The sequence below is a fragment of the Leptinotarsa decemlineata genome, unplaced genomic scaffold (assembly GCF_025532065.1).
Source record: "Leptinotarsa decemlineata unplaced genomic scaffold, Ldec_3_MD MMD2_tig00026369_RagTag_RagTag, whole genome shotgun sequence".
NCBI classification, from domain to species: Eukaryota; Metazoa; Arthropoda; class Insecta; order Coleoptera; family Chrysomelidae; genus Leptinotarsa; species Leptinotarsa decemlineata.
Window position 1 is genome coordinate 5831096 of NW_027412709.1, and position 21250 is coordinate 5852345.

General features: G+C 34.8%; 2 protein-coding genes and 1 long non-coding RNA gene across 5 annotated transcripts in view; 1 reads left to right on the forward strand and 2 right to left on the reverse strand.

Moving 5' to 3' along the window:
- Nucleotides 1–21250, forward strand: part of LOC111507510 (uncharacterized) — a 484193-nt gene that overhangs the window by 33877 nt on the left and 429066 nt on the right. The window lies entirely within an intron of this gene.
- Nucleotides 1–21250, reverse strand: part of LOC111509696 (uncharacterized) — a 44082-nt gene that overhangs the window by 13003 nt on the left and 9829 nt on the right. For all 3 annotated transcript variants that reach the window (XM_074185227.1, XM_074185228.1, XM_023165489.2), the window contains exon 2: nt 3104–3229. In XM_074185227.1, coding sequence (XP_074041328.1) covers nt 3104–3229 — 126 coding nt within the window. The remainder of the gene's footprint in view (nt 1–3103; nt 3230–21250) is intronic.
- On the reverse strand, nt 17334–18023 carry LOC141486747 (uncharacterized). Its single transcript, XR_012468014.1, has 2 exons — nt 17558–18023; nt 17334–17471 (listed from the first exon to the last, which is right to left on the reverse strand). It is a non-coding gene; the product is annotated as an uncharacterized lncRNA (long non-coding RNA).

The window sequence follows — 21250 nt, forward strand, 5'->3', positions numbered from 1 at the left end:
AAAACAACCAATCCCGAGGTTGGACAAAAATGCTCACCTCAATTTATGGCGGGGGCTGGGGATGAACAGGAATGTTCACCCCAATCTACCGCTCAGAGTGAGGCTGGACATAGCAGACCACCTCGTGATGCAACACAAAGGCCAAGGCGCAAGCGCATTTGCGGCGCCAAAGTCAAAAGGAAAGAGAGAGCGAAGAAGGCAGGAATAGCAGCAACTATGAGTGCATCCTCCTCCTCTTTTACTCCATCTCCAACAACAAGGGCACCTCTTGCGGTGGGCGCCAAGAGATCCGTTTCGAAAAAAGGCGAGGAACCGGCTGCCTTTGCAGGAAAGCGCCCTCACGTGAGCACCTTTATTCGGGGAACCCCAAGAAGGTTGAAGAAGCCGCGCAGCAACAGTAATGTCGCTGCAGCTTTCAAAACTTTCGTGGAGGTCGCCTCGAGACACCTCAAGGTTAGGAGAGGGTGCTGGGTCGTCTGAAGGCGCAGCACTCTGGCCTGCCAGTAGCAAGATGGTGCACTTCCACCATGAGATGAAGATTAATCCACAAGGACACCTCTCCCTCTTCGAAGTCGATGAGGATAAGCTACGCGTTTACCTCACTGACTATTACAGTAATAAGAAAAGAAGCAGAGGGTACCTCTGGAGACCCTAGGTCCTTGGATGTCGAGCCACCTGAAGTGGATATTGACTCCAAGGCCATCATGGGTCCCGACAAGAAATTCAAAGCATTTGAACAGATGACAGTCGATGATCTGACGGAGGAGCACCCAAAAACAGCAAAGCCGCTTCCCCCCTAGCAGGGGAGCAGATGGACCTCTAAAAGTAACTTTAAATCCAATAACTGTCTCATGGGCAAGGACGTTGGAAAAAAGATAAAAATGATACAATAGAACCTCCAACACAAAAAGGCGGCAACGGCAATACTATGTCGCCACCTTGATGTATGGGGGGAGGCAATAGCTTTGATCTAGCAGCTCTAGATAATTAACACCGAAGTTACTGGTTTCAGTAGCCTAACTGATCAAATTTTCAGCTCACCAAGCAATCAGCAACCTAGGACGGTTGTCTACGTTCCTAGGAATTACAGAGCCTCTCCGATGACACAATTCAGCACCTCAGACTTCATTGCGGTTGAAGTGGAATGTCCAGATGGAAAAGGCAATTATACGGTGTTGATACTCGCATCGGTGCGAGTATGCAGATATCTTACCACCGACCGGAGAAATGGAGGTACAAGTGGATAACTGCCTCAACCAGAGAGTGGAGCTTATTTTGGATTGCGACTCAAACTCTCACCACTTGAGCTGGGGCAGCAAGAATATCAACGCCCGAGGTAAGTCCATATTTCTATGTCAGACCACCGTTTGTTGACCTATACGGTTAGCTAGGATCTCAGAATCCAGTGACCCGGAGAGGGCGGATGTAGCTCTCTACAATCGACTCTTAAAAGGAGCTCTGCGAAAAACAGGGGTTCTGACTCCTGACAACAATGATGAACTGGGAAGGTATACCGTATCTATCCAAAACAAAATAGATACTGCCTACAAAGAATCCTGTCTGATGAGGATGGTTCAAATAGATGGCACAACCAACACATGGTGGTGCCCTGAACTGGAACACCTCAGGAAGACAGCGACTCGACTCGACTACAAGACTCGAAGAGTATTGAGGTATATAAGAAGCCAACTTCAGAGAATTCAAAAATGTCTGCAGACATAAAAAAAAAGAGAAGCCTGGAGAGCCTTTTGTGAAGCAGTCGAAGACTGCTTAGGCTTAGTGATCTGGAGTATACTCCAGATCACTGAGTGAAGGTAATCGCATTGCTGACTCTTCAGCAAAGGAAACAGCTGGACTAAGAATTTTAGGACCTAGTGGCACTTACGGCCTGATAACTTCAACATTTGCGGAACCAGCCAAATATTACACCGATGCTCGATTCCTAAAGAGATGGGTTGGAATCAAAAGATGCAATCTTGTCAGGATTACCTTGGGCGACCCTGTAAATTTGGGGCCGAAGAAATATCTGGCGATGACCAGGAAAAATCTACGCTTAACAGTAGAATTTCTGACTGGCCACTGTCAACTAAGGAAACACCTCGATTATATGGGGCTAGCAGACATACCTCTATGCAGGATGTGTAAACTGTAAGATGAGACTATCAGGCATGTCCTATGCAAGTGCCCAGAGTTATCGTCAATAAAAGAGTGTGGTTCGGCAAGTCTTGGCCTACACCTGCCGATATAAAGGAGATGTCTCCCAGTGACCTGTCCACCTTCCTGGAAAGGACAGGATGGACGATGACCTAGGAGGACAACTCGTCGGGAGAATGTACAATCGTTCATATGTGGCCTAAGTGTTGTGGGCTTACACTCACCCTCCCCACTCTACAGATACAGAATCTTCAAGTATTTGTACTTGTAAAATATATATTTCTATCAACTTCAGTCAATGGACTATAGAATGGACTCCCAACTTATTTTTTTCATAAATTTTGTTTAACAAAAGTTTTTTCTATCAAATGGAATTTGTAATTTCATTTATCCATAAAGTATCATGAAGACAGAATAAAATTAATTATGATACGATAGATTTCACTTCAGTGTTATTTATGTACGAATTGTTTTTTGTAAGTTCGGTTACATTATTGAAATTTTCGTAAAAATCTCTAATTTTTCTGAAAACAATGGCTAAAAAGCGGATAAACAATTTTTGACTCTATCCATCACATACAAATATAAAAAAATTAATAATAATTGGAAAATTCAGTCACCTCACAGAATTAATTCAGTTGATTAGAAGTTTCAAGTTTTTTTTCTCGCATCTTGGTGTCATTCTGTAATAACTGCGACATAGATAGTTCTGCAAAAATTCATCAACTGTTTCTCTTCAACTTTATTAGACCTCAATGAAAAAAATTTGACCATTCCGGCAAATATTATAATTTTTCCAAAAAAAAAACGTGATTTTTCTGGTACACGAATATTGTTTCAATTTCATTATATTCTTGTGAATGATATTGTCACTAGTACGAGGCATACTATGTGTTGTACAAATTTCTCATGAGTGTTTTTTCGTTATCATCTTTCGAATATTTCTCACCTGTACATATGATATTTCCTGTAAACCTTTTGGAGTATCCAGTACTCCTGCTATTTGGAGAGCCTGTGTCATCATAGCGGTTATCAGTAGTAACCACACAACTTTATCGAGAACGTATACAAAAACCTGCAAAAAAAAAATAAACAAGTTTGAAGTGATCATAAAAATTCACCACAGTATTGTCTGTTCCTGAGTTTGTGATACAAATAATTTTGAATTCGTATACGATAAATGTTCTTTTCCCACGTTCTTGCGTATTTTTGTACACAAAGTATAAGTAATTTGTTTGATCATATGCAATCACAACCTGTTTTCCAAAAATTGTTTTTTTCCGTCCTGTATAATTTCTCCTATCGCGCGGATACGACTATGAATTTCAGTTTCACCAATCGAGAGGAGAAAAGATTTTTCCAACTTGTTGACCTTATCTTTAGCATTGAAAAGGAAATGAGATAACCTGGCATGTGGTCTGATTGCTACTACTTCAACATTGTTTTCTCTGAAGAAACCTGCGATTATTTCTGTTCTTTTTCCAAAATATGTTAAGCGTTACCCGTTTCTTGATTTCTGGTTGTTTGACCTGAGGTTATATTGATCTGTAAGTGAATTTCCGGCTTTGTTTCCTGACTAACTGCTGGATAGTATCTTCGTTGAATCCATTATTATGATCTATCTGTGTATCAATTTCCCTAGCTAGATTGTCTGCAGGCAAAGGCAGTGATTGTCTGGCTAGGCATTATAACGTTACCATTTATTTTCATATATCAAACACTCTTGAGAATACACAAAAATATAGAGAGATTTTCGAACAACTCCCAATTTCACAGGTATAATACTCGTCGGGCTAATCTTTTGAGACCTCACTGGTTCAATTTTTCAAAAATCCTCTAAGAACTCACTCCATGTCAACCTATATAATATTCTACCATTAAGTATCATAAATTTACTGTTGCCACGTTTCAGAAAGCACACCAAGGACTATCTAATAAAACAAAGTTTTTATAGTACAACTTCAGTGCTTTGAACTTTTATAATAATATTATGCAAATTCTATGTTCACTTTTCTTGTGAAGTTGTATGTATATTTCATTTGAATGATTTTCTGTATATTTTATTCAATAATTTTCTCGTATATTTCAACTGTTATTGTTTTTATATATGTTTTTGTTCAGTTATGGTGTTCACCTACCCTGTACCACCGACTTACCACTAATGTACCTTTATATACTGTCTTCAATAAACATCTATCTATCAAGGGAGAAATCGGTCTTCGTTGCACTGAACTGAAAAACTTCAGAAGTATGGGAAAGAGATAAAAGCGTTCCACTGCCTAAAAATTGTAGGTATCAACTGTCAGGAATAGTCCACTTATCATTCGAAAAATGACTGTGGAACCTAAAAATTATTTCATTGAAATTTAATTATACTGCTTGCATTGACATCCCATCTATTGTTTTCTTCACAAATTGACATTTTACAGGTTTTGTTATTCATTTTGCTATTTTTTTTGTCAATTTGTGTTTCAATCGAGTATTTTGGTTCGATTGAATTCAGAATATTCAATAATTTCAATATCCATTTCTATCTATCTATCTATCATTTTCAAACAAACTAGTTTTGCGGGTTCAATCTATTTGGTTTTGTGGTTGGAATTTCCCGGAAACATGGCTGTTTTCTGGGATTATTTTTTTAGTTAAATTTGGATTTATGTATTTATGAGACTGCCTTCTTGAAGTATTTTCATCAATCACTGACTACAAGGTTCCTGGATACCTTGATGTTGCATTCTTTATTGGAATGATTTCTATAGACACTTTAAATTCCCATCAACGAACAGTTTCTTGTTCCTGATAAAATAGTTTTTTTCGTTGTTTGGTTTTGACAGATGAAAAAACCCACATAGTATTTTTACCTCCTCTCTCTGGGTGTCAAGTCATCAACAATATCTTTTCGAATACTTTTTAATTCTATAACAGTTTTCTATAATAATGGAAGCGTTCAAGTGAATTTCAACACAACTAAATTCTTAGTTTTGTCGATAAAGTCTGATATTTAGGTGTTCGATGCTATTTTTGAGCTGTTGATTTTGTTCTATGAAGATCTCATTTAATAGTTTTTAGGAATACATATCTTACATATTCAGATAGCGTTCAGATGCAATGCCACTTTATGTTTTAATTGAATTTAGAATTCAATGAAACAATCAATATATGCATCGCCATCTATTGATGAGAGGCTCAGATTGAATAGTACATAGTTACAGACTTCTATCAATATTCTGTTTCCAGTCGCGTATTTACCTTCAGCCATTTTTGTACAGATGTATCATCAATAACTAGTAACTAGTTGATCCATATTGATTCGCAAGAAAAGTGCAAAGAAATCAATTTAGAAATTCAAAATATCAATTCTTCACAGGTTTTGCAGAATTTTAATTTTTTTGTTAAGTATTCCTTTTTGTAATGTTTTCTTCAATCTGTACTTATAAATGCAAAAGTAATTTACTAAACACTCTCTTCATTCATCTCTGTTTCTCCTTACTGGTAAGTTCTAGGAAGCCAAAATTTGGTATATAGATGTTTCTTAGGTTTTAGATGCGCAAATGGGGCGCCAGCCGAGGGGGAAATGAGGCGGACATTAAACGAAATTATCTTCCGGTGGCTGAAGTTATATGATTTTCATATCGGTGACGCAGGGCCGTCGCAATAGGGGCGGAACATCCCCCCCTGCTTTTTCGACTTGGGAAAAAGTTGGGAAATTTTGGGCCGTGAAGATAGGAATAAATAATAGTAAAAAAATTAATGAAAAAAAAAATGAGAAAAAGGAAGGGAGAGGTGATAAGAAAAGGGAAAGACCGAGAGAAGGTTGGGATTTCCCAACATGCATAACTTGGAGATCCTATACTTTGGAAATCTGAGTTGTTTTAAAACTTCGAAAAAGTTTAATTTCTCCCAAGTAAGAGAACAGTCCTGAACAGTCTACAAATTTTAAAGTGACAATTTTACAAAATTCCCAACTTTTGGTTGTTTTTTCGACTTGGCAAAGTTATGAAATTTCGGGCCGTGAAAATAGAAAAAATGATAGTAGAAAACAATAAGCACAATATTATTCAAGTGTTGTGTCCTTTCATTAGTTTTGAATATTCCTATACATGGTGGATACGGTGGAAGACCAAGGACCTTGGTCCAAAGTAGAATAATTACCATTATTATTCTTATAATTACCAATATCAGTTCGTTTATTCATTGAATGTTCTTCGTTATTGATATTAATATTGATAGTCTTAGCAAAATTTACACGTACCTACTGAAATATGATAAAGAAAATAAAAGATCTAGTAATTCGAGTATCATTCAGAATTTTCCCACTTGAAATTGTCAGCCAAAATTTTTATCAACCGTCTTTTCTATCTGTTTTTCTATCTGTTTTTGAACCATTTTATATTTTATTCTCACGTTAGTAAGTTCTCCATATTTATATATTTTTTACAAGATATATTATTGTAGTTGTCCTGACGAAGGTGTGAAATATACCGAAAGCTTGACATATAACATAGAGTTTTCTTTGTAACAGCCCAGCTATTGACTGCAACCTCACAAATTGAACCGATTTATATATATATAATATTCTCAAATAGCACAGGTATTCTGTTTTATCCGTTATTATGTTTTATATATATATATATATATATATTTATCATGTTCTTTTTATATTACAGCCCTCGATAAAGCTAATAAACATTAGCGAAAGCTCGGGCAGCTAAAAAGAGTAAATATTTATTCTAATCAGACCGAATCCCCGAAAAACTACTATTCTATACATACATACGGTCGTTACACTATCAATTATATATATATATATATATATATATATATATATATATATATATATATATATATATATATAAATATTTTTTTTTCACGGTGAAACATATTAGGGGGCAAAATAGGCTCAAAATTCCATCAGATTCGTGATCAGGACTACCAACTTACTACGATTACACTTTTTTCCTGAAAAAAATTCACTCCTGAAAAATCCGAATTTGTTTCACTTCTCATGGAAACACCCCCGTATCTTCCGTAATAATTGAAGTAGATTTTTTTTTGGTTTTGACATCAAAACATGAACGAAATTATTGAAGAGAAATGCGACTTTTGTTTTCACATAAATAATTTATTTTTTATTTTGTTGTCAGGAAAGTTATTCCTTCTCAATAAGAGAGGAAATGATAATTTTGTAAGAGGAAGAGGAACATGTAATCAGTGAGGTTTTAGGATGGTTAATGTTCTCATTTTCCCATTATTTAAAAAAAAACGAGGATATTTTGTGGCGAAAAATGTTATGTAGTTCAAAATTGTTTCGAAGTACTACTTTCAAAATCACATTTTCAATTAAAAAACAAAACAATCAATTTCAAATGATTTAACTGTTGACAATTTTATATTTTCGTGCCTTCTATGAAATTTCCCTCCAATCGAACACATTCTTCAAGGCACCTTCTATTATTTCCTACAACTCTTCTCAGTTCTCTAGGTGTGATTTCTCTACACGCTTGTATAATTCTTGCACGGAGATCTTCCTTATTTGTTGGCCTATCCTTATAAACTTTATTTTTCAAGTTTCCCCATGAATAAAAATCCAGTGGAGTTAAATCTGGGGATCGTGGTGGCCATACTATGAGAGGGCTATTGTGTCCTATCCATTTCATAGGTAGATTCCTATTCAACCAAACCCTTGTTATGCCACTCTTGTGAACTGGAAAACTCACATCTAAAGGTACTCCAACACATCGGAAAATGCATTTTCGAGAATATCAACTAATGGTCGTCCGTTTAAATTTTGATTGGAAAAAAATGGCCCGATTATATTTTCGTTCAGGATACCACACCACACATTAACTTTCTGAGATAATTGGTCAAAATTTCTTCAGATTCGTGATCAAGACTACCAACTTACTACGATTACACTTTTTTCCTGAAAAAAAATTCAGTCTTGAAAAATCCGAATTTGTTTCACTTCTCATCCCCGTATCTTCCGTAATGATTGAAGTAGATTTTTTTTTGGTTTTGACATCAAATCATGAACTAAATTGTTTAAGAGAAACTCGACTTTTGTTTTCACATAAATAATTTATTTTTTATTTTGTTGTTGAAAAATTATTCTTTCTCAATAAGAAAGAAAATGGTAATTTTGTAAGAGGAACGGAAACATGTATTCAGTGAGGTTTTAGGATGGTTAATGTTAGTTCATATTCTCATTTTCCCATTATTTAAAAAAAAAACAAGGATATTTTGTGGCGAAAAATGTTATGTAGTCCAGAATTCTTTCGAAGTACTACTTTCAAAATCACAATTTCAATTAAAAAACAAAACAATCAATTTCAAATGATTTGACTGTGGACAATTTTATATTTTCGTTCCTTCTATGAAATTTCCCTCCAATCGAACACATTTTTCTATGCGCCTTCTATTATTTATATAGGTTTGATTATATAGGTGTGATTTCTCTACACGCTTATATAATTCTTGCACGGAGATCTTTCTTATTTGTTGGCATATCCTTATGAACTTCATTTTTCAAGTTTCCCCATAAATAAAAATCCAGTGGAGTTAAATCTGGGTATCGTGGTGGCTATACTACTAGAGGGCTATTGGGTCCTATCCATATCATAGGTAGATTTCTATTCAACCAAACCCTTGTTATGCCACTATTATGAACTGGTGAACCTTCTAACTGAAAAATCATGCTGTGTCTCACATCCATAGGTAGTTCTTCCAACACATTGGAAAATGCATTTTCGAGAAAATCAACGAATGGTCGTCCGTTCAAATTTGTCTCACTTCTCATGGAAACACCCCCGTATCTTCCGTAATATTCGAGGTAGAACGATGAAACTCTCTGGACTGATGGAAATGCTCAAAATGCACCTACTACCTGAATAAAACAATATCCCGCACATTTCTTATAAGAAACCTTCAATTTTGCCGAAATTTTGATATGTTGTAGTTTGTTGATGTGCTGATCGAAAGTGTCCACAGCCAAAGCTCAGAATTGTACAGTTTTCGAGATGTGAACCTTTGAATATAGATTTTTTCCATTTTTGCAGTTTTTGCTCATCAATCGAGAGCTCTCACTTCTGGTTGGGATAGAATTTGGATGTTCAGCAACCAGAATTAGTTTAACGAATAATCTTCTTCAGTTGTAATAGATGCCGCCATCGATAATTTTTCATACACTGCTTCACACTATCTCGATAATCTGAGAATGTGGTGCTGTGACATTTTCCTTAGATAGGCTCAAAATGGATGATAGCATCTCACTACATCTGTATCTTTCATACCTGAGAGTACTCTCCAGATAGAATGAAGGAGTTCAGGTATTGGAAGCGAACTATTTTGCCCCCTAACATGTTTTACCGTAGAAATGGGGTGTTCCATCGCAAGTGGCGGACAGTGTATATCACTTTGGCCAACCCCATTCAGGTAGTAGGTGCATTTTGAGCATTTCCATCAGTCCTGAGAGTATCATCGTTCTACCTCGAATATTACGGAAGATACGGGGGTGTTTCCATGAGAAATGAGACAAATTCGGATTTTTCAGGACTGAATTTTTTCCAGGAGAAAAGTGTAATAGTAGTATCCTGAACGAAAATATAATCGAGCCATTATTTCTCGATCAAAATTTAAACGGACGACCATTCGTTGATTTTCTCGAAAATGCATTTTCCGATGTGTTGGAAAAACTACCTTTGGATGTGAGACACAGCATGATTTTTCAGTTAAATGGTTCACCAGTTCACAATAGTGGCATAACAAGGGTTTGGTTGAATAAGAATCTACCTATGAAATGGATAGGACCCAATATCCCTCTGGTAGTATGGCCACAACGATCCCCAGATTTAAGTCCATTGGATTTCTATTTATGGGAAAATTGGAAAAATAAAGTTTATCAGGATAGGCCAACGAATAAGGAAGATCTCCGTGCAAGAATTATACAAGCGTGCAGAGAAATCACACCTAGAGAACTGAGAAGAGTTTGAGAAAATAATAGAAGGCGCCTAGAAAAATGTGTTCGATTGGAGGGAAATTTCATAGAAGGCACGAAAATATAAAATTGTCAACAATTAAATCATTTGAAATTGATTGTTTTGTTTTTAAATTGAAAATGTGATTTTGAATGTAGTACTTCGAAACAATTTTGAACTACAAAACATTTTTCGCCACAAAATATCCTTGTTTTTTTATAAATAATGGGAAAATGAGAATATGAACTAACATCAACCATCCCAAAACCTCACTGATTACATGTTTCCGTTCCTCTTACAAAATTACCAGTTCCTCTCTTATTGAGAAGGAATAACTTTCCTGACAACAAAATAAAAAATAAATTATTTATGTGAAAACAAAAGTCGAGTTTCCCTTTTATAATTTCGTTCATGTTGTGTGATGTCAAAACCAAAAAAAACTAGTTCAATTATTACGGAAGATACGGGGTTGTTTCCATGAGAAGTGAAACAAAATTCGGATTTTTCAGGACTGAAAGTTTTTCAGGAAAAAAGTGTAATCGTATTAAGTTGGTAGTCCTGATCACGAATCTGAAGGAATTTTGAGCCTATTTTGCCACCTAATATGTTTTACCGTAAAAATGGGGTGTTCCATCGCGAGTGGCGGACAGTGTATATCACTTTGGCCAACCCCATTTAGGTGATAGGTGCATTTTGAGCATTTCCATCAGTCCTGGAAGTTTCATCGTTTTACCTCGAATATAACGGAAGATACGGGGGTGTTTTCATGAGAAGTGAGACAAATTCGGATTTTTCAGGACTGAAATTTTTTCAGGAGAAAAGTGTAATCGTAGTAAGCTGGTAGTCCTGAACACGAATCTGAAGAAATTTTGAGCCTATTTTGCCCCCTAATATATTTTACTGTGAAAATGAGGTGTCCCATCGCGAGTGGCGGACAGTGTATATCACTTTGGCCAACTCCATTCAAGTGGTAGGTGCAGTTTGAGCATTTCCATCAGTCCAGAGAGTTTCATCGTTCTACCTCGAATATTACGGAAGATACGGGGGTGTTTCCATGAGAAGTGAGACAAATTCGGATTTTTCAGGACTGATTTTTTTTCAGGAGTAAAGTGAAATCGTAGTAAGTTGGAAGTCCTGATCACGAATCTCAAGGATTTTTGACCAATTATCTCAGAAAGTTAATGTGTGGTGTGGTATCCTGAACGAAAATATAATCGGGCCATTTTTTTTTCAATCAAAATTTAAACGGACGACCATCAGTTGATTTTCTCGAAAATGCATTTTCCGATGTGTTGGAAGAACTACCTTTGGATGTAAGACACAGCATAATTTTTCAGTTTTCCAGTTCACAATAGTGGTATAACAAGGGTTTGGTTGAATTTGAATCTAGCTATGAAATGGATAGGACCCAATAGCCCTCTCGTAGTATGGCCACCACGATCCCCAGATTCAACTCCACTGGATTTTTATTTATGAGGAAACTTTAAAAATAAAGTTTATGAGGATAGGCCAACAAATAAGGAAGATCTCCGTGCAAGAATTATACAAGCGTGTAGAGAAATCACACCTAAAGAACTGAGAAGAGTTGGAGAAAATAACAGAAGGCGCCTAGAAAAATGTGTTCGTTTGGAGGGAAATTTCATAGGAGGCACGAAAATATAAAATTGTCAACAGTTAAATCATTTGAAATTGGTTGTTTTGTTTTTTAATTGAAAATGTGATTTTGAATGTAATACTTCGAAACAATTTTGAACTACATAACATTTTTCGCCACAAAACATCCTTGTCCCTTCATAAATAATGGAAAAATGAGAATATGAACTAACATTAACCATTTCCGTTTCTCTTACAAAATTACCATTTCCTCTCTTATAGAGAAAGAATATCTTTCCTGACAACAAAATAAAAAATAAATTATTTATGTGAAAACAAAAGTCGAGTTTCTCTTTTATAATTTCGTTCATGTTGTGTGATGTCAAAACCAAAAAAAACTAGTTCAATTATTACGGAAGATACGGGGTTGTTTCCATGAGAAGTGAAACAAAATTCGGATTTTTCAGGACTGAAAGTTTTTCAGGAAAAAAGTGTAATCGTATTAAGTTGGTAGTCCTGATCACGAATCTGAAGGAATTTTGAGCCTATTTTGCCCATTAATATGTTTTACCATAAAAATGGGGTGTTCCATCGCGACTGGCGGCAGTGTATATCACTTTGGCCAACCCCATTCAAGTAGTAGGTGCATTTCGAGCATTTCTATCAGTCCTGAGAGTTTCATCGTTCTACCCTGAATATTACGGAAGATACGGGGGTGTTCCATGAGAAGTGAGACAAATTCGGATTTTTCAGGACTGAAATTTTTTCAGGAGAAAAGTGTAATCGTAGTAATTCGGTAGTCCTGATCCAGAATCTGAAGAAATTTTGAGCCTATTTTGCCCCCTAATATATTTTACTCTAAAAATGGGGTGTTCCATCGCAAGTGATGGACAGTGTATATCACTTTCGAGTGGTAGGTGCAGTTTGAGCATTTCTATCATTCCTGAGAGTTTCATCGTTCTACCTCAAATATTACAGAAGATACGGGGATGTTTCCATGAGAAGTGAGACACACTATATTTCTTTTCATTTATATTTCTATAATAAATTTAGAATATCCCTAATATTTCATGAACATTCCCCAGCTTCTTAATAGAATATACCTCACATAGTCTGAGAATATTTCAAGATATTCCAAGAAAATTCCCCAGGAATATTCTTAGAATGTATACAGGGAATATTTTCCAGAAGATGTATATGGCATATGCATAGCATAATACAATATCTTTGAATGTATATTCATGAAATATTCCTGGAATATCTATTGCTATGTGGGAATGAATTCGAGCATATCAGTAGTTCGGACTTCCAATGTATAATCTGATATAAAATGATTAGGAATCCCTGAAAGAATCAATAAAATTGAAGAGAATATCTGAAAATGAAAATAACATTAGGCAATATAATATAATTGTTATTTTTTTGCTTTTCCCTTTAATTTTTGATAATTCTTCCAGAGATTATAAATCATTTGATGTCGTATTAGACAATGTAAGTCCGAACTAATGAGATGCCACATGAAACATTGTTAACCACCTTCAAACAAACGAATGAATTCGAGTATGACTATGGAATGCAAATTTTCAAGTTATTGATATATATAGTTTCAACTAGTGGAAATGTAGGTATGTGAAACCAGTTTCTTTGCGTTCAGAAACCAATTCACCGAAGTCACCAACGTTTGCCTGAGTTTCAATGTTACCGAACACCAAATTCAATTCTGCTATGATGAATGGTTTGCTTGTTGTTGATGATAGTTATCATATTATAGTTACGAGTAATTTACTAGTCTACCAACTAGGAGATCGCAACGCGTTGCCAATAACCGCTGAAGTAGCCTATCGCAAATTATCTCTTGCACCACAGCTGACCAGCTCGAATAATTACAAATCGCATTCCTTTTCAATATTTGCATTTTATGAATCTTTCAAGAACTATTCTTTCCAAACGATTATCATATTTATGGAATTCATCATTTCAATCTATCAACAAAAATCAACCCTGAAAACTTCTTGGTGAAAATCGTACAAGAACTGTTCGTAGTGGTGCGGCTTTCGATCATAATGAGGACATTTAGGAAATATTCTCCTCTACATTTATATGAAAAAAAGGAAAAGAGTTTCCTCTTACTTCTGATATTTGAAGTAAAGAGCAGTCCAATTTCAATAAACGTTTTGGGAATATATCAAGACTTGAGCATCTGTTCAAAAAATTTGTTGAAAATCTGTTACTCCATAAACCAGCTGTCTTTTCCCTACGAGCGACAGCCCTCAAAAATCAAAACTTGTGCAAAATGAGAATTGACAAGATCTTATTTTTTTACGTGAGATGCCGAACGATATTGCAAAAATGAACAAGAATTTTCAATTGATATGTTCATTTTTATATTCATTGAAAATATATGTTTCAAAATCCTCAATAAGGTACGATTTTGATAATGTTGTCATCTCATGTTTTTTGATATATTCAAAATATGTATTCAAAAATATCACAGTGAATCAGCCAAATAGAAACTCAAGGTCTGCTGTCTTAGAAAGTAGTTATCAGAACTTTATTCTTGAGTAATCATCTCAAATAATTTTGATTCTCTAGGTTGTATAACATCATATATATTTGGTGGGGTCAATGTATTATTCAATTATTTGTTAACGGAAATGTGGAGGATGAAGTTACAAAGTTTGTGTTAATATTTTTCAATACGGAAGGTAATTTTCATGTAGAGAAATAATTAAAATCAATTCGAACATGGATTTGGACTTTTAAAGAAAACTTAAATGTCAAAATAGTTTCTCCAGAAAATGTTTAATGAAAAAGTATACTTTTACAGTTGCTGTGTATTGGATCAAAACAATCATATACTCATATACAACAACAACATATACATCAATATACTCACCAACAAGAAGTTGGATCTCGTCTCATTTCACATATATATAATAACTCAACATAAATTCAACTCGTTCCACTGAACCGTGAACTCTCTCGAATTCATATACTACTGACGTAGTTTTTGGCCCTGAATACATGAATGTATCTGAATATTTTTTAAAGTTGGGGATTAGTCTTTTCTCAGTCAATTGTTTTCATTTCCAGAAATTTTTAATATATTCATTTATCCATATATCGATGACTCGAAATGACAAACTGATATGTCTGTTACCTTTATTCTTTAATTCTATTCAATTTGAATTATTCAAATTTTTTAATGATCGTAGATCACAAAGGTGATAAAAGAATCGTTCATTAAAAGTTATGAAGATATAGATATATACTATTGAAACAAATACTGTACATATACAATGTTGAAATACAGTTCAAACACGAGAGATACATATTTACATACAGGGTGACAATTTTAACACTCACAATGGCTATATCCGAGCAACCAAATAAAATATAAGAAATCGCTGATTACAGCTTCCATAATAGGAATGGGAAAACGAAACGATATGATAGCCAACTTGTTTCCACTCATCTCACTTTATATTCTTAAATAGCAACCCCGTACTTATGATACCCCCTACTTATGGTCTCAAGATATCAAGAAATGCTGTTCAATAATACCCCACAAAGCTACGTTCGATGTAGCATTAATATTAACGTTTTCGAACATTTCACGCCTGTACTATTTTTATTCATGTGACTCAGTTCGCAAGTAAAAATAACAAAAAAAAGGGTGTAACAAATATTCGTTTTTGAGAGGTGTTTTTATGGCATTTTTTTTACTTTGAGTCGTGAAAATAATTTCATTATTATTACATTATAAATATGCAAATCGGAGTAATCGGACAGTTTGCCATGAACCGTACTTTATCGATTAGACAGGCACCTGAAGCAACCAGATTACTCCGCGAATCTGTAAGGAAAGTACTCAAATTGCATAAATTTCATCAATATAAAATGCAGATCCTTCAATAACTTAGTGACGTTGACCCCGGCAGAAGAATTCAATTTTGTGAAATTATGACAGCTAGAATTATCGCAGAATCTTGGCTCATCAAAAATATTTGCTTCAGTGACTGAGGCACTTTTTATTCGAATGTGCACGCAAATGAACAAAACTATGGGTACTGGAGTGACGAAAAATCAATTAAGGGCATACGCACTACCCCAAATAATTTATTGTTTCGGCTGGTATATTGTGAGATGCAATTATTGGTCTATTATTCATAGAATTATTCATAAAACGAAATTGAAATGGCGAAATGTATGATCACATGCTGAAAAGATCTGTCAAACTTCGGATGATTCATGAATTAAAGAATCAGAGAGCCAATTTATGTATGTGAGAAAATTTATTGAATTTTCGATAGTATGGGACAACTTCTCATAATGTATTTTAGTTAGATAATTATTATGCTAATCAATAGATTGAAAGAAGAGATCCTATTGATTGGTCTCCTGAATCCCCGGTCGTATCTTCTCTTGATTTCTTTCTTGAGGGACACCTAAAATATTTTGTTTTTATGACGCAATCTGACTCAATAGAGCAACTGAAGAAAAAAAATAATCTGAGAATGTCGAACTATTTGTTACGGGTTCAATTATACTGATACCTCCTAGTTTACTCATAACTTTAATAGGGCTCTCGTAAGCCAAAACATTATAAAATGTATTAAATCATTCAGGATGAATAACTTGAAGTCACTCGGTGATCTTGCACAGCAGAAAAATATCTGAAATAAAGTCATATTTTTAAAAATGTTCAATCAGCAAAAGAAGTACTTTACCTACTTTGAATGCTTTCTCATTCGAGATACCAGTTTAGTTCATTGTGAATTTCCGAAAAGAATAAGAACATTATCTGTTTTATCACCATTCCTTTCCATTTTCATATAGGTTAGTTTGTTATTGTTTGGACAGAGGTTATCTAAAAGATCCAACCCTGCTAAATATTCAAAATTTGACAGAAAGGATGTCATTCATCTTCAGTATTCTCAACTTTGATGAAATGTCACTAATATTCCTAGTTTGACCTCCAGAATCTATCTGTTTCCTTTTTCCTTTTTTATTGTGGGCTTATCAAAGTGGAACATGTGGTTCTGATTTTCTCAAGTTATAGAGGATTTTCTGAGTCTGAAAAATAAAAAGTAGTTGTAAAACCATCAAGAAAATTGTCATAGGATTGATATTTCAACCATCCAATGTGGATTTTGGTTTTCAACTAACCTTAAACGTTTCCTGACGAAACTCTCTCCGAGACCACCCTCCATCGAAGGTAGGTATTCTGCTGGGACACATTCTGGGGATTATCCTCTAATAAGTGCATTTCATATGTATTAATGAATCCACAGGTTAGTAACTTTTCTGTCTTTTCAGGTCTCTTTTTGTTTAGTACCTAGTTTTACGTTTTCTCTGTACGAAGGATATTACCAGCTCCCACATCATTATGTCCTATAGCTATACACCAATTTAGCTAGCATGCATGTTTAGAACTTTGCTTTACACCTAACCGCTTGGAGACAGCTTCATCCCTGCTTAGTAGATAGAACTTGCTTGATTTCCTCTGCTAGTTAAAGTACAGACTTCCCCCAATCCTGATAAACTGGACGGACCTTGTATAGAAAGCCGTTGTTGGGGATTGTAAAAGAAAGGACAACCTCCAAAGGAATATACAAGTAGGATCTACTTCATTTATTAATTTTGCCTTGTACAACTTTTGCTTCTTTTTAACATATAAGGAACATTTCATATCACCAAGAATATTCCGTGAACTCGTAAGAGCAAGTAGTGGTATTTTGTAGTTAGCACCTAGAACATAGTAAATATTAGTTATCAATTAACCTTATGCATTGAACTGACACCTTTATTATTTTAAATCAAAACTAGATACTTACCAAGACGTCTGTGAACCAATAGTATATATACTAACGGGGAAAACATTCGTAAATAATATCATTCTTGTATTATTTGAAACATCTATTTATTGATGTATATATATTGTATTTATAATTGCAGTTGCACATGCACCATATTGCAATTATTCAGACATTTGACAGTTTCTATTTAAGAATATAAAAATCGATCAGCTGATCGACCGTGGATTTATAGAGTAGAAGAATACGTTCCGATATACCGACGGCCCTAACTTTCGGAAATTCTATCCAGGGTTACATTGTTACAGGAAAAGGGTATTTACCCAAAGAGGGAAATTAATAAATATTGTTTTTTTGTTATCTTTAGTGTCAAATAATTCATTTTACCCACCAACCCTCTACCGGCTGACTAATTTAGATTTTAGAGTTTTGTTTTTGAGTTATTTCTATTACGCCCCAATAATTTGATTTTCCATCTTAGTCGGCGTAATATATTTCCAGAGAAACATTCACCAATGTACGTCAGGAGTTTGAAAACAGACTCCTTATTATTTCGAAAACAATGAAAATAATTTTGATTTTTTCTTAAATTGATAATAGAAAATGAAATGTTTAGTTGAATGAATAGTGTTTTATTTCATGAACCAAAAACTAATACATCGAATGTAGATTTGTAGGGTTTCTTTGAAGAGCATTTCGTGAGAGCTTTCAGATAAGGTATCACAAGTAGGAGGTTGATATTAGGACTATTAAATTGGGGTGGGTGGGGGCGAAATTGTAAGTTTTCAAATTGTCACCCTGTATATGTATACTTATATTTATATCATACGTACATTTATACAAAATAACTAAATAAATTCGGAAGTATAACACCTATTTACTTGATCTACTTCAAATAAATAAAACCTACCATTTTCTTTCTGAATATTCTGAGACTGAATAAAAACTGTTTTAAACTGAAAATGATTTCAGTTCTTTCATAAATTTGTTGAAGTTTGTCTGTGTTTTGACACAAAAAGAAATACAACTGAAAAACTTTGATTCAGCATACAGTGCCATCCCCCAAGTATGCACCATATGGGAAACTTATTTATTAAGGGTTTTTCGATAAAAAATTATTTCTGATAAAAGTTTGTGCACTTCTTGAAACTAAACATGCACCAACAAAATGAACTCATTGTATAAGTTTGAAAATGTCCGTATAGGACGACTGCAGTAACGTTAGTTACAAATAAAAGTGGTAAAAAACATAGAAAGTTTAATTTCTCTTTTCATTATGATTTCCTACCACGTAGTAACGGCTACATCCATTAATTTATAGTTTCATGTTGTTTGAGCCTTAATAATTCATCTTTTCTCTTTTCTGATAGGATAACTATGCCATTGCAAAATGGTTTCGATGCATTTTCATTTTTCTTTACGTATATTACTTAGACTTAGACAATTGTATATGTAAAGAGCTGGAACTGCTAATATACCACTCTTTCTAAAATACGACCTGCAGGTTTTATCTACTCTAAGTTGAAAATCGAACGTAATACTAGTTTTTGTGAAACAAAAATTTGATTGATATCGCCACTACTGCCCCATACAGTTATATTGTACGATAAGATAGAGTTATCAAAGAATACCTCAATTAGGGACTTTATATTCAGAGTTCTTTGAGTTGTAGCATATCATGGTTGAACAACTTTCTCATCATACAATGAAGCGACAATATTTGTTGCAAATTAGTCAATTTGTGATGGACGAGTAATATTATTTACATGTTTATATACCTCTCTAGGTAATTCATTTTTGAATGACATCTCGTAACTCTCGACTAATTCAAAAAACAGGTGTCTATTTTTTTATTTCTGCATATTTCCTCGGTCATTCAAATGATCAACAATAATACTGCCACAAATAAATACATTTTAATTTTTTTTGCAATATCAGTGAGAATAACTGAAAATCAGCTGAGAAATGTTTCCACGTTACCACCTGGAAGTCTGTATATATTGATCAACCTATACGGTGCATTTCTTTAATGTCCCCCACCCCCTTTTACTTTTTTAACGAATCAAGTCTAAAAATTGAAATTTGGGATAAAGAAATGACAGATGAAACGTTCAAGATGTTGACTGGGCGCCATCTGGAAAAAAAAATTAATGGAAAGGGGGGTCTTGTTACACATCTTTTTGAAGCTCCTGATAAATGCTTCATAACCGTAGAATATAATGTCGATCTTAAACAACTACAAAATGGCGAAACTTTTGATAATTGCCTGAATACATTGACATTCAACTACATAATATGAGGTGATAAGCTTGAAGTCAGTTCAGAAGATGTTCTAAATGGTTGCCTTGACATATGAACAGCCTATCCGATATTTCACGCTGAACATTTTCGAACACAGTAACGTCAATATCTCTACAAATATTTATCATTCTCTGCCGTATATCCAATATTGGAGCAGGTTCAGTTTCGTACACATTTTACTTCATATAGCCCCATAAGTCCAAAGGTGTCAAATCTGGCAAGCGGGCTGGCCATTCTGTAGGACCTCGATGGCCAATCCAACGACCGGGAAAAGTAGTATCCAAATAGTTTCTTACTTCTCTAGAGTAATGTGGTGGTGCTTCATCTTGTTGGATTACAATATCCATACCGAATTCATTAGGATTCGCTTCGATGAGAGGGTCAGCAGTAGTTTCCAGCATATTCAAATACAGTTCCGCTGTTGAGTTTTGATCAATTAATAGAGATCCTACAATATGATTTCTAAATATTCATTCCCAAACGTTAATGTTTTCTGGATATTGGGTATGTTTCCCGGAAAACGTGAGGGTTGGTGTCACTCCAATAACGGAAATTTTGTCTATGGACATTGCCGTTTGGAAAAAAATGTACATTCGTCACTTAAACAAATATTGTGGAGATAGGTAGGATGCCTTTCAATGGTTTTCGTCATTATTTCACAGAATTCTGTTCTTCGATCAGGGTCATCTTCAGTTAATTGGTGTACCATTTTGATTTTGCTGGATGATACATATTCCTCTACAAAAGTCTCCACAAACATTCGTGACGGAATAAGTAGACTGTTCAAGATTTACTACGATCTCACCAATTATTTGCACTTAATGTTCTTCCAGAATGAATGAATGACCTGGAGGCTTTTTGTTATGTACACTACCGGTAGTTGTGAATTTGGATACAAGTTCCCTCGAATATTTTATACAAATAGAACGATTCGGAAAACGTTCATTGAAAATCCTTTCGGTCTCGTGAATGTTACGAGACCGAATGTTTCTTCAAATGGAGGAGAATTGACCATTTCAGAGATTTTTGACCTGGTACCTTTCTACTAGTGAAACCGAAAACTAAATGAGAATATTCTAACTGAACAATGATGTTCATTTCTTACTGACATTTTTTATCGTTTTTATAAACAAAAAATAACCTAACAAACCTTATCGGGTTGTTAGAATTGCCCTATGGCATATAAAAAGGAACATTTCTAGAAATATCGATATTAATGTGTTTCTTTTCAGGAAATTATTAAATGTTCCGCCATTTTGTAGTAGGTGAAGATATTGACTCCATATTCTAGGGTTGTGAAGTATTCGTCAGAAGCTTCAAACTGATGTGTCACAAGGCCCCCCCTTTCCATTTAATTTTTTTCCCCGATGGCGCCCAGTCGCCATCTTGCGTTCTTGCATCTTGTATTCATGC